The sequence below is a fragment of the Oryzias latipes genome, chromosome 9 (assembly GCF_053564925.1).
Source record: "Oryzias latipes strain Hd-rR chromosome 9, Olatipes_Hd-rR_3.1".
In the NCBI taxonomy this organism is placed as follows: domain Eukaryota; kingdom Metazoa; phylum Chordata; class Actinopteri; order Beloniformes; family Adrianichthyidae; genus Oryzias; species Oryzias latipes.
In genome coordinates, this window is record NC_136245.1 from 26,596,264 (window position 1) to 26,609,276 (window position 13,013).

Here is a 13,013-nt window from a genome sequence, read left to right on the forward strand (position 1 = left end):
TTCCCGTAAAGCAGCTTTTTTAAAATTATAAATAAAGCTCAAGCTATTTTCAATGCAGTTTATCAGCTTATAGCTAAGATACCCCTGGTTATTTTCAGAGCGTTAAGTCTCTGTTGCCTAGGTTCCATTTCTCCCTCTTGGCACACACTGAATGGAGACTGGTGTTGACAGAAAAGACCTGTGACAGATGAGATACTGTTCATGTCTTCTCAGAGCAGGGTGTCACTTTAGCCTTACAGTGTTGCTGCTGATTTAGCTTTATATCATGAGTTAGGCTGTGGATTTTGAGTCACCCTGCTTTCAGTATTTTTCAGTGCTTGTTCAAATAAGTTTCTTACCATGTTTCCCAGTTGAGTGAGCATACTTTGACAGTTTTTGAAATGTGTTTCCAGAAGATAGAAATGATTTGTAATAGTTTTGCCAACTTTGTCCTAAAAACAGACTTGTGACCGTTTTTTTTTTTTAAATACACTATTTTTTTTTGGATTGAAGTGCAATTCAACAATTAAAATAAAAGAATATAGCATATGTCATGTAAAATATAAAAAAATAACATTTTTTTATTGTTATTGTTTTTTTCAAAATCTTAATTTGCCATAATAAATAGGTAATAATAATAATAATAATAATAATAGTAATGCTGTATTAGAATTCCTGAAAAGTACATTTTTCTTTGTTAATGTTTTGTCAATTTTAGCCTATATTTATTTATTTTACAGGAACATGTTTACCTTAGGATTGTTCCTTGTTCTATGAAGTTCAAGGAGCTAAACAAGCATGTCAGTTTTGTGTTTTTACTGTTCGTTTTAGCTTTTAAAGCTCGATTCAGTTTTTCCAGTGTTGAATCTTCTTTTTTTTTTATTTCCTAAAGCTGACTGTGGTTGTGTTTTTCTTTAAATTTTAAATGATCTTCGAATACTTTTTTCCGAGGCAGGGAAATGTCTTAATCCACTACTTCAATTGGTCAGTTGCTGGCATGAATGATGTCTTATTTCCCCAGTAATCTCAATTTAATAGACAGTTCTCTTCATCACTTCTGCATTCGGTTTGAACCTGCTTATATTTCAATCTGAACATTTTGAGAAAGACTGTTCTCATAAAGTAAATATTTTGGCTGAGGGATAATGCATGCATGTGCATAAGGAGGACTGCCTCATTTAGCAGTCTATTATCTTAAATTATTGGTTTGAGTTGCCAGTAAACTCGTGGCTTTCATCACTATATTCTTTCACTGAGCCTTAATATTTGTTAATGTTTTAAAATGTTGTTTTAAGTTTCTGCATGTTTCATTTAGCAGTTTATGTATTTGCATAAACATAAACTTATTTAGTTTAGTAGTTTTTTATTTTATTTTTTCTATCCATTTTTATGATTGAAAAATATTTTTTGCGGCACATTGACTGTTAAATGTTTGAAAGGGGAAAATCCAGTAGGGTAGAAGAAAGACTCCCAAATATTCAACTCGTTACTGCTATAAAGCCCAGAAGATTTATTCAAAAATACCATTAATGTTGTTGGGAGGCCTGAGATTAGCCGGTGAGTCCACCTACTGCAGATTATCAATTCATCAAGACTGGGGGAAAGCAAACCACAGCTGCTCTGACCTGCTGACAGTTGCAAAAAGAGTGATGACATGTGGCTGGTGAAAGCATCAAGCAACCAATGACCCTAGGAGACATCAGGCATGGTGGTGTGTTCAGTTGCATCAAGGTGATATGTGTTCAAAACATGTCGATGTAAAAAGACAAAAGCTTGCCCTGCTTCAGCCCAAGTCACACAGCCACTGCATACATTTTGATCATTTTCCATGGAGGAAATTTCGGTCTGTCTTGACACATGCGTGATGTGCATAGTTCATAACTGTTGTGTTCATCATTCGTCAAAGCGCGCAGATGTCCATTTGGGCCAACACATCTTTACCTGAATTTGGTTTGAAGCTGTCTAAAGTTTTTGATAGTTTTTTCTGTAGTTTATACTCAATTATTACGTAAAATGTTTGGAATTGTACGTGATTTTGTGAGATACATGCAAATTTATTCTAACAGACTTTTTACGCATGTACCACCAATGTGTAACTTTTATATTGCGCATAGGGCCCACACATCAGGTTAAAATTACGTAACTGACGCATGAATTTTGGGCCAGATTTGGCTTTCGCGTTGATTTACATCTTCTTTGCGTAGTGTTTTCGAGAGACATCTGGGAAAATCTCACGTGAAAGACCACAGCTTTTCTAACCTCTTCTGGTTTATCACAGTATCACTGCAAGTGAGGAAAAAAGACTTCCTTTTTACAAACTGAAGGCTAAAGAATGGCTGAAGGTTAAATTTATTCATCTTCCTTGGATTTTGAAAGTTACTCGATGCAACCTCAGAAAATACATGGGGTGTCAAAGCACATTAACAGTAGCAATCCATTCTCTAGTGTTCAAAAGACCTGACTTTAGCAGTCATAACTTTGATTAATTGTATTGCTGAGTGACATTATCAAGTTTGCAAACCTATCAGGGAAATCTAAATTCAGCTTTCTTAACAGCTGTTATTCTTTTTCATGCATTGGGTTGTAAATTTGTGTGCCTTTTTGCCTTTTTTTGACCATCTAAATGCTGGTCTCTATTTTATTTTATTCTATTTTTACTAATCTTATTTTATTGCTATTTATATTCTTTGATTGTTATTATTGCTTGCTTCTTGGCACTGTCATGCTAGTGAGAAACAACATCTCATCTCACCTGTGTGTATTTCTCTACAAATACTGTGTGTGGAATGACAATAAACCAAATGTTGAATCTTGGAAAAATATGGTATAAAGCACACATTTTCCTTCAGTTTAACCTTATTATACATGTCATTAAATCCCTTATTATCAAGGTTTACAGTGCTATGTTCTTGCGTGTGTTGAGTGAGACATGTCTGCATTCCCGGGTACAGATCTTACAATGTTTTGTTAAGTTTTTTATCATCCACATTTTTTTAAGACCCTAGAAGCCTAAACCACGAACTTGTCTTTTACTGTCTTTAAATCTTTGGCACTGTTTTAATGTGACTGGAATCATTATTTTGGATTTCGTCATAAACTGTTTTTTTTATATTTATTTTCTTTGCTCCTTCATAGGTGCGGATTGAGACTGCTACAACCCTCAAGCTTAATATCCTTCCAGTATTTGCTCATTTTCAGATGAGACTCTGATTTGAGTTTTCTACAGGACTCACTGCATCATAGCCAGAACAAAGAAAGAAAATTGTGTCTGAAGGAGAATGGTTTCTACATTCACAAAACAATACAATCCTTAACCCTTTGTTCACCTGTTGATGACTTTGAGTTCCGAACAGAACAGTTTCTCCCAGTGAGTACCAATTTCAAAGAGAGTAAAAAAAAAAAAGACACGGATAAAGCTTTTGAGTTGATCATGTGGTCCTTTTTTTCTTTACCAATGCCTTCCTTGTGTTTTTCTATTTCGTATTTTTTTTTTTTTTAGTATCTGGAGTCCATCTTCGGGCTCCTGTTTCATTTGCTGCAGCAGGTGACAGAGTGTGACACTAAAATGCAGGTGCTCCACGTCATTTCCTGCGTCATCGAGAGAGTAAACATCCAGGTGAGATCTCACATGTAAGAAAAAGAAGGGAAAAAAAAGCTACACTGCCCTATGCTATACTGTACATTTATTATTCACTTTCAGATATTGAGTTTTTGAAGGAGTTCTTGAAATAGACAAAGTCTGTTGTTATGAAGAATTGCTGGTCAAAATATTAAAAATATTACATCAAACACCCAAAACATTTTTGTTATGCATGAAGAAAATAATCATTTTTTGCTGCCTGCAGAGCACAAAGGTAAAGCAACTATCTTATCACACTGTTAGCTTGATATGAATGATTCCTCAGTGACATTTTCTGTGTAATTAAGCCAAATTCTGAGTAAATCCCAAGGCTTCAGGCACCGTTTGTTCTGATGTCGGTTCTCATTTACCATGAAGTCACACAGTCTTTCCTCAGCAGTGCTCTTGTGGCCATATGGAATACATTTTTTTCTTGGGCACCCATTAAGACATTTTAATCTTTTTAACTGGCAGGCCTGAGAAAAATTGACCTCCCCCTCAACCACCCTGCTGGGTTTTTTCAGATCCATTTTAGGAACTCTTATTTAAATGACTCGTTGACGTAAATTTGTCACAGAAAAGGCTTTTAGAAATGTCTTTCATCCTGATGAGCTGACAGTCAGTTGCTTGTGCCGGCTAAACTTCTAGAAGGAGAATTTCTGTTAATATTTTTACCAGCAGGGATTCTGAACCAACGAGGTGTAAGGCGCTGAAAAAAACCTGGCATCTCAAGTGGAAATGAATGAATTGACTTGTATTAAGTTTGACATCCCCCCCCCCCCCCCCCCCCCCCCCCTGCTGTCCATCTTTCAAACATCCATCTGGTCTTTTCTTTCTGTTTCCCTCCTCTGAGCTAGACGTTCTCTTCATATTTACTCTTCTTTTTGTCTGCTGTAGGTAAAGGTGGAAGTGAGTAAAAACAAGAATAAAAAACATTGGTAGAAGTCAACAAAAAGGCTCCAAATCCTTTTGGAAAACTAGACCTTTTATGTCAACAGATGCAAATGCCCCCTTTACATCATATTAGTTGTCCAAAAAAAACCTTGAGATGGAAAAAAAAGTGTTGGAGTTGATTTGATATTGAGACTAAAGATGGAGAGGTGGGTTTAGCATGTTCTGAGCAAAAATGTCAGTTTCACATCGTTGGCGGAGATTGAGCTGCCAGGCAAACGGGCAGAAAGGAAGGGCAAATTCTAGATTAAGGGATGATGTGACAGCAGACATACATGGAATGACTGAAGATGATATATGAGGGCAGGAGGAGATGGAAACATGATCGTCTGAGGTGACCTCTAACGGAGACAGGCTGGAGAAGAGCATACTAACCATGTCATGATGTACCTTTGAGGGGAAGATTTAGTAACCGTGTTATGGCTTTAATAAATTACTGTTCATGCTTTCAGTTGGCACACTGTGGTCATTTAGCACCTAAAAGCCTGACACAAGCTCTGTTGGATGTGTTTGGAAGAGTTGACCTTAGACTTCAAAAAGCAAAGGGAATTGGCATTAAGGGTCGTCTCACACAGCCACTAGGTACATTTTGCGCATTTTTCACAAATGAAATGTTTGTCTTTCGTGATACATGCCTGATATACGTAATTCATGAGTGTTTCTTGCGTTCGTCATTCGTCGATGTGCGCAGATGTCCGTTAAATGTCCTCTGATAAAAATGTTTGTGGATGTGGTGTTTTTAACATGTTCTTGTGGCATTTTTCTTATGATGGACATATATCAGACAAATGAGCTCAAACTTCAAATCAAATTTCAATCAGGAGCAGTTGAAAACTGATTTATTTGTGATGTAGAAAATATGCTGCTCGGGCCATAAGCTCGCAGCTCCGCTTAAACAGAGAGCTCTCGGCAACGAAGAAGGGTAGGGGGGACGGGGTTGCTCCGTCCCAACAGTCCCGCCTTTAACTGAGAGGCCAATTTCTGAACTACTGTCGCTCTGCAGAAACTATGTCCTAGAAAATGATGCATACTTTTTGATTAAGGCTAAAAAAAGCATTATCATCAGTTAAAAGACCATTGGGTACACGTGTAAAGTAGATTAGAAGATGATCGGAGTGGCACTTCAAAGGGTTAAAGGGTACATAATGGTGCCAAAGGTGCCAGTGGCATAGTTATTGGTAGTGTAGGAGCTTTTGGATGACCACTTGTTCATTAAGTCTTTTTTTTTTTTGAGCATTTAGATTTCATTGTTCTAGCTTATATTTTTCAGAGAAAGTTCACTGAGAGCAAAGTCTAACACAGACACCCTGTTCACACTCCAGCTCAAGTATAACAAGTGGGTCAAGGGTTTTTCTCAAGGGACACCACAGTGGGGTTAATGAGGGGTGGCACAAGTACTGCTTGGCATTTATGTCACCGAGGTTTGATTTGGACAATTTAGAGACTTGAACCGCTGACCCTTTTATCCCACGCCAATAAACATCAGGCTGCCAGTGCTGTACAGCTTGAAATCATTGTGATAAACGAAAAGCAGCACAAAATAACATAAAAATCAAGCCATAACAATTTTCTGCCGATTTCCATTTTTTATCACTAGTTTTCATTGGCTTTATTTTTTATGGATACTGAGGCATTTTTAGCTGCTTAGTAGATAAGAACCAAAGATGTCTTTGTTTTGCAGCTATACTTTATGGTAGCGGTATAACTGTTCTTTTCAAAATGAGGTCTGGAATATTAATATTTAATGTGTTTCTATATTTCCAATATTTTTTAGCACTGATTATGCAGTCAAAGATGCACATTATTGCGGCTCCATACCAGCACAGGTCCTGACTTGAAGAGAGGCCAGATTGCTTCTCTTTTGTTTAGCACTAAGGATGCAACATTTCTGTTTTCTAAGCATTATTCAAATGTTGTTTACAACACCTGCAGGTTGGTCAGTGCAACCCTTCCAGCGGTTTCTGTGTCTCCAGAGCATTTTGGCATGGAGAGTGTTCGTTGGAACAATGATGTTCACAACAGAATCTTACAGCTGTCTGACCTTTCTGAACCAGATTTCTGCCCTCTCCTTTGTACACATTTGTCTTTGCTTTTTTAGTCTTATAAATGTTGTGTCACTCAACAGCATTAGTTAAAACTACTCTTTAATTACTGCAGTGTTGTTTTTTGTGCACATCAAGGGTGAAGCTTGCCGTGCCTTATTTATGTCTCGCATTTTGTTGATGCCCTCGTCTTGACCATTTTCCTTAATTCATTAATAACTTTTCTGTCCACACAACATGTAATGTTCAAAATAATCATTTCTTTTCGCCTTGTGCTAGAATTTATGCCAAATGCCTTTTCTAATGTTGTCGTTTCTGCCACAGATCAGACCATATGTAGGCTGCCTGGTTCAGTACTTGCCCTTGCTCTGGAAGCAATCTGAAGAACACAACATGCTACGATGCGCCATTCTCACTACACTCATCCACCTGGTTCAGGTAAGGTGTTTTGATGATATCATATTAAGTCTATGACTTGACATGCTTTTCCAGCACTTTTACATTTTCCTGTCTTTCGACCACATCCCAGTTGAATATTGTGATGTTTGTGGTTCGTTGAGATTTTCTGTTACCCGCAGCTTCACCCAAAAACGATCCAAACAAGTGAAAGCTTGAGGAAATATTTTGTGGGCAGACGAGCATGGCTTTGCGTTTGGTCCCCTTTTTTTGTAAAGAGTGACATGTGACAGCAAACCAAGAAAAATGGAGGTGTGAAATCTGTCAGGAATCCCTGTCTAATCGAACAGAGTCCCTCCATGCCCTAAATTCAGTTCAGTTTATTTATAAAACGCCAGTGCGCCACAGAGGCGCTTCATAAAAGGTAAAATCATCAAACCAAGCTTGATAAATAGTTTAAAGCCAATTCCTTAAAGATCACTTCAAGACTTAGTCTCAGCCACAATTTAATAATTTACTAGCCTTTACAAGTGACCAGCTGATTACACAAAATGGTTTTCCCTAGGGGCGCAATGTGATCTGTATGGATCACTAGCCACGGTTCGGCACACGCATGTACCGCAGATCTCTTCCCGGTACACATATGTATTATATATTTTGTATGTATTATTTATTTTGAAGAACTGTAGGAAAACGTCGATGCACGTCTCTATGAAATCATTCAGAGACTCCCACTGAGGTCTAGCAGCAATCCTGCAATGTGGCAGAAGAAAGCCGTTGCTCCGTCTGGAACCAGTGGGAGGGGCTTTGATAGCAGCAGGGGACACAGTGAAAGTATGGAAAGTAGTAAATTCCAACATCCCCTGATTCTCTTACTTTAAAAAAAAAATCAAGATGCACGTTTGTTTATATGGGCCTCCTTGTTTTTATAGGTATATCTTATATCTGTTTTATTTTAATAAATTGGCCTCAAAGGGCAAATCTTTTGATGTTACAATACATGTATGTCTGTGTGTATATGTTGTGAAGTACTTTATATGTGCTTTATTAAATCTGTGTTGTGAAGCTTTAAAAAAAATAATAATTGTAGCTTTTTATTTTGTTGTCTTTCCTGTTGTTTTTACATTTTTCTGATCCGAAAAATGATCAGAACCATAAGTTTTGTGTTCCGTTGCCCCCCTAATTTTCCACATGTGCAACACTCACTGTTTTGAGTGTAAAACTTACTAAATACTTTGCCCTTGAAACAGAAAGCTGCAACCAAAACGATTTTCACTCGAGAGAAATTCTCTCTCTGTGCTGCCCTCGAAACAGAGCATCACAAATGTGACACAAAAGCCAGCCAATCACAGGCATCAACCATCATGTCCCTGTCTGTAGCGTCCTGAGTTGACGTAGTTTTGAGTTTGAAGTACATTTTTCTGTTTCAAATGCAAAATAATTATTTGAGCACACATTTTTTTAGTTTTACACTCACAGAAGTGAGTGTTGCTCTTGGAATAATGGCATAAAATTACCTCCATAGAACTCCCTCTAAATGGATGGAAAGAAAAGAATCTGTTGCAAAGTTAGGGTGACTATCTGCTGTGACCAGTTCAAATCTGAGGCAACCCAAAAAAGAAAACAAACACAAAAACCACTGAAACATCTTGCTGTAGAGTTTAGTTATTGCCGTCGCCAATAAGAGAACAGGGGGCAGACTAACACAAACAGCATCTTTTGTTCGACAAAAGAGATTTGTTAGTAACCGTTACAGCCGAGTTTATATTTCAATTTAATGATTCACTCTATTTTTCTTGAGTTGTCTGGTTTAAGATGGTTTAAGTAATTAAGAACAAAGCTGAGCAAATGCATGTGCGTCAATGCAATGTTGGGCTGGGGGGGGGGGGGGGGGGGGGTGTTGCAAAATATACCCTTTTTAATGATTTCCCTCAATCAGCTGCAAGCTTATGAAGTGAAAAACTTGTCATTGATGAAGACTATCCCCTAAAGGCCCAAATCAGCCTACTGCAGTCGTCATTAGGTTTGGACCCCTATGTGGATGGGGCTGCATTATGTCATAGCGGCAAATGAAATACTCAGTTTTAATGACAAGTTCCCTTCGGGGGGGGTAGAACATGAGCACATCTGGTAAATGAATGAGGCACTGGGGAATAAGCTTGACATGGACATGGATTATCTGTCTTTGTTTCACAATCCTATTTTGGGTTAAACATATGCAGTTACCTTAATAAAAAGTACATTGTAATTTTATTTTATAGGAAATACTAAAAAACTATACGTCTTTTGGGGCCCACTCGAATTAGGTAAAAGTCAATTTGAGATTAACGACGGTTTGCATTTTTGACTGGAATAATTAGTAAAAAGGGAGACAAACATTGCATTTTCTGTGTGATTTGTTCCTAATGCTGTGGGGTATTTTTGATCCTTTTAGACTCATTCTTACTTTGAGTTTTATCGTGCAATTGTTTCAATATAAAACGAAAAATATATTTTTTTAAACTTAATTTGAAATGAATGCTAAGGAAGTTTTAAATACATAAAAATAAAATCCTGTTCATTTCATTTGCAAGGCAGAACCATATGTCACTCTATATTTAAGCCCTTCGGTGCTACAGTCCAGACAACAAACTTTAAAATATTTTAGTTTTTTTCTAAATTAGCATAGTATTTCTCTGATTTTAACATTTCCAAAGAAATATTTCGTAGTTTCTTTTCATCCCAATATCCTTATTTCAACTGGAGTTCAACTCTAAATGGGCAAAACAAATTGTGTGATATTTTTTCCGTTCTTCTACCCCATTGTGTAGGAATATGAATTTGCTGTTTTAGTTTGAAATGACAAAAGCAACCGTTCTACATTAAAGCCACCGTGAACCGTATCAAATTATGCTGTGTATAAATAACTGCTCCTATTTCATAACTAATGTGTTTTCAATACTTTATTTGACATGTAATTGGATAATCATAAGACGAGCTTTCTTTGAACTGAAGTTCAAAGCTTTGAAAGTGACCATATTTGTTGTCAGGTTGCCTTTTTTCCCCCCCCCTTCTTTCATTCCATCCTCTCTGTGTTCCTGTAGGGCCTGGGGGCAGAGAGTAAGAACCTGTACCCCTTCCTTCTTCCTGTCATTCAGCTGAGCACTGATGTTTCTCAACCACCTCATGTCTATCTGCTGGAGGATGGACTGGAGCTTTGGTATGTATTCACACGCAGCAAACTAAAAATCTGAGTTGCAGAAAGGTAGTCTCCCTCAGGGAAACATTTATAAAGCACTTAGTGATCTCATTTAATCCCTCACAAACACGCCTACGTGAGAATGCTCCGGCTATAGCTGCCGCTACATTTTTTTTGTTTTGTGAGGCTCTTGTTTCCCTTTGAGTCCTTTCTGCTTTATTGATCATTTGACTGAAACGCCGTCTTATGTCACTGGCACATTAAGGAGCCAAATAAAAACACCTTGCGGATAAAGAAGGGTTTTATTAGCTCACTTGATTATGACATATTTTTCACTCGCATATGTTTCAGTCAATATATTTTACTAATATAGAATATTAAATAAAAACAGACTTTTATAAAATGTTTCCTTTTCTTTTTTCTTTACACCCCCTTCCACATGCATGATGCTTCCCACTTTTGTGATTCTCATATGCTTTCCTTTTTGTCCCCCTGTAATTTATCCATTGTGTTTCCGTCCTATTTTCTTGTGCCACCTCTAATCTGCAACCTTTTTTTTTTTTTTGGCCACCTTTTCCATTTTCTCTTTTATCATTTCCTTTGTGCTCATTTCCTCTTCTCTTTCTTTTTCCTTTCCCCCTGTGCCGGCTCTTCTTCCTTCCCTCCCTCTCATTGTGTAGGTTGGTGACTTTGGAGAACAGCCCAGCCGTCACCCCAGAGCTGCTCAGAATTTTCCAGAACATGTCAGCTTTGCTGGGTGAGCTCATAAAATATTTCTTTGTTTTGTAGTCTTTTTGACTGGGTTTGCACAAGACGGTTTTCTCCTGCCTTCATCCAACTTCAGGGCGTTTTGCATCTGCATACAAATCATATCAGCTGTGGGACTCTGAATATCACAGTCATATAAAGAGTGATGCAACTTGAATAGTTTGATTAGCACATGGGCAAATTATGGATTTTTAGCAGGACAGAGCTGTGTTTATTGGCAAGTTTGTGTCTTTGTAGCTCACTAAAGTGCATATTTTAATTAAAAAAATGTTTCTATGACAAGAAAAAAAAGATAATAAAAAAAACAAACGTACCGGTCCGTTCAAACAGTGTTACATAACAGACTTTGAGTAAAGTTGATGAATTCCCCAGGGAAGAACTTGATTTTAATAGTTTCATTACTTCAGGCGATTGTAGCTCATGCAGATCACAGTTGTGGTTGCATGCAGTTGCCTCCAGGCATCTGAGCCACTACATTGGCTTTGTAGGCGGCTGTGAGGGGTTGCAGATTCAATTGAGTTGGTTGGATGATTTCTCACAAGCTTCAGAGCTTTGGGACACCTCACATGCCGTTTCTGTGCATGTCCCCCCTCCCATCTGACGAACGGCGCTGATTTAGCGTCCCCGCTCCGATCCAGTGAGTCAGACTGTTATGTTCCCTTGCTCACCCAAGATTTCCTCACATATAAATGGGAGCATTGGATCGCTTTTTGTGTGGTTAGGGAATCCGTTAGATGCAGAACTGTAAAGACTGGAATAATGGCGGAGGAGTGAATTAAAGAGGATTGGGAGAAAGGAGAGCTTGAAGAAACATGAAAAGGAGGCAATAGATGAAAAAGAACGAAAGAAGTGATGGCTGGAAAATTCATAAAAAATGTTGGTGTAAAAGTAGAGGTTATGCATAAAAGCAGGACAGGCTGGATAGAAAGATAAAGGATGCTCTTATCATGTGCTGAACAGAAGCAGACAAAGCACAGCAAAGAACATCTTCATTTTGGATTTTGGTCCTGCATCCTGTTTACTTAGTCTGATAATGTTTGTCGGTGCCACATTAACACACAAGCCTGTTATCTTTTCATGTTCATAAATTCTTGTGTCTAAGACAAATGCAAACTCATTAGTACTTATTTAATGTGCAGTGGTAGTTTACTTAATATTAACTTCTTAGTCTTTCAAAGACAGATTTCTTTAAGACTTTTTCAGAGTTGAAAAACAGCACAGTATCAGTAATCCTACTTCAGGATAAAATCAGCTTGTACATTTTTTCAATCAATTTTTTTCATAAAAGTTGGTAAATACATCGTGGCAGTTCTCTAACAGGAGAGGGGAGTTCAAAGTGTGGCAAATTTAAATGGAAAAGTGATGTCAATCTGCCCTTAGTGGGAGTTTAAACCACAATTTTGTCTTCATGAGAGGACTAAAACTGTTTTTTTAAGCATGTTGGTTATTATGTAATCATTTTTATTCAATAAGGGGGAATTTTGTACAGAATTAGTTACACAATGAAGGGAAAAACGTGACAGAAACATGTCTTTTGCAGGTTTGCTATTAATTAAAAGGAATTCAAGCGACTGGGGTAAAATATTTACATTAAAATAACTTTTTTAAACAGTTATTGCCAACAACATTTTACTTGTCATATATACTTTTTAGTTTTTTGCTTGGTAAAAAAAAAACTCTTCTGACATCTTCTATTTTTACGACAGAGTTTTAGGGCCAGTTTACAAAAAAAGTATATTTTTTTAAATTACGAATTTTAAATCATAAATTTACGAAAAAGAAAGACATAACTGTAAAATTACGAGACTTTAAGTCGTAAATTTACTAGTTTTTATCTCGTAGATTTACGAGAACCCCCTATTTAATCAAAATGGTTTCAGTTAATTAGTTAATTATTCAAAATGGCTGCTTAACAGCTTAGCAAACATTTGTCCAAATCGGGGATCCTCAAATCCAGGCTTCAAATGGTAAATGGTAAATGGCGTATACTTGTATAGCGCCTTTCTTCCTACAAGGACAAAGCGCTTTACAGTCACAGACCCATTCACCCAGTCACACACACATTCACTCACACATTCAC

The 13,013-nt window shown here is 37.3% G+C and overlaps 1 protein-coding gene across 1 annotated transcript in view; it reads left to right on the forward strand.

Annotated features, from left to right (window-relative positions):
- The window catches only part of ipo11 (importin 11), a 136,034-nt gene that overhangs the window by 65,588 nt on the left and 57,433 nt on the right, over positions 1–13,013 (forward strand). The window contains exons 17-22 of the mRNA XM_023958341.2: positions 3,115–3,148; positions 3,306–3,346; positions 3,479–3,595; positions 6,916–7,029; positions 10,071–10,186; positions 10,846–10,922. Of these exons, the coding sequence (XP_023814109.1) occupies positions 3,115–3,148; positions 3,306–3,346; positions 3,479–3,595; positions 6,916–7,029; positions 10,071–10,186; positions 10,846–10,922 (499 nt within the window). The remainder of the gene's footprint in view (positions 1–3,114; positions 3,149–3,305; positions 3,347–3,478; positions 3,596–6,915; positions 7,030–10,070; positions 10,187–10,845; positions 10,923–13,013) is intronic.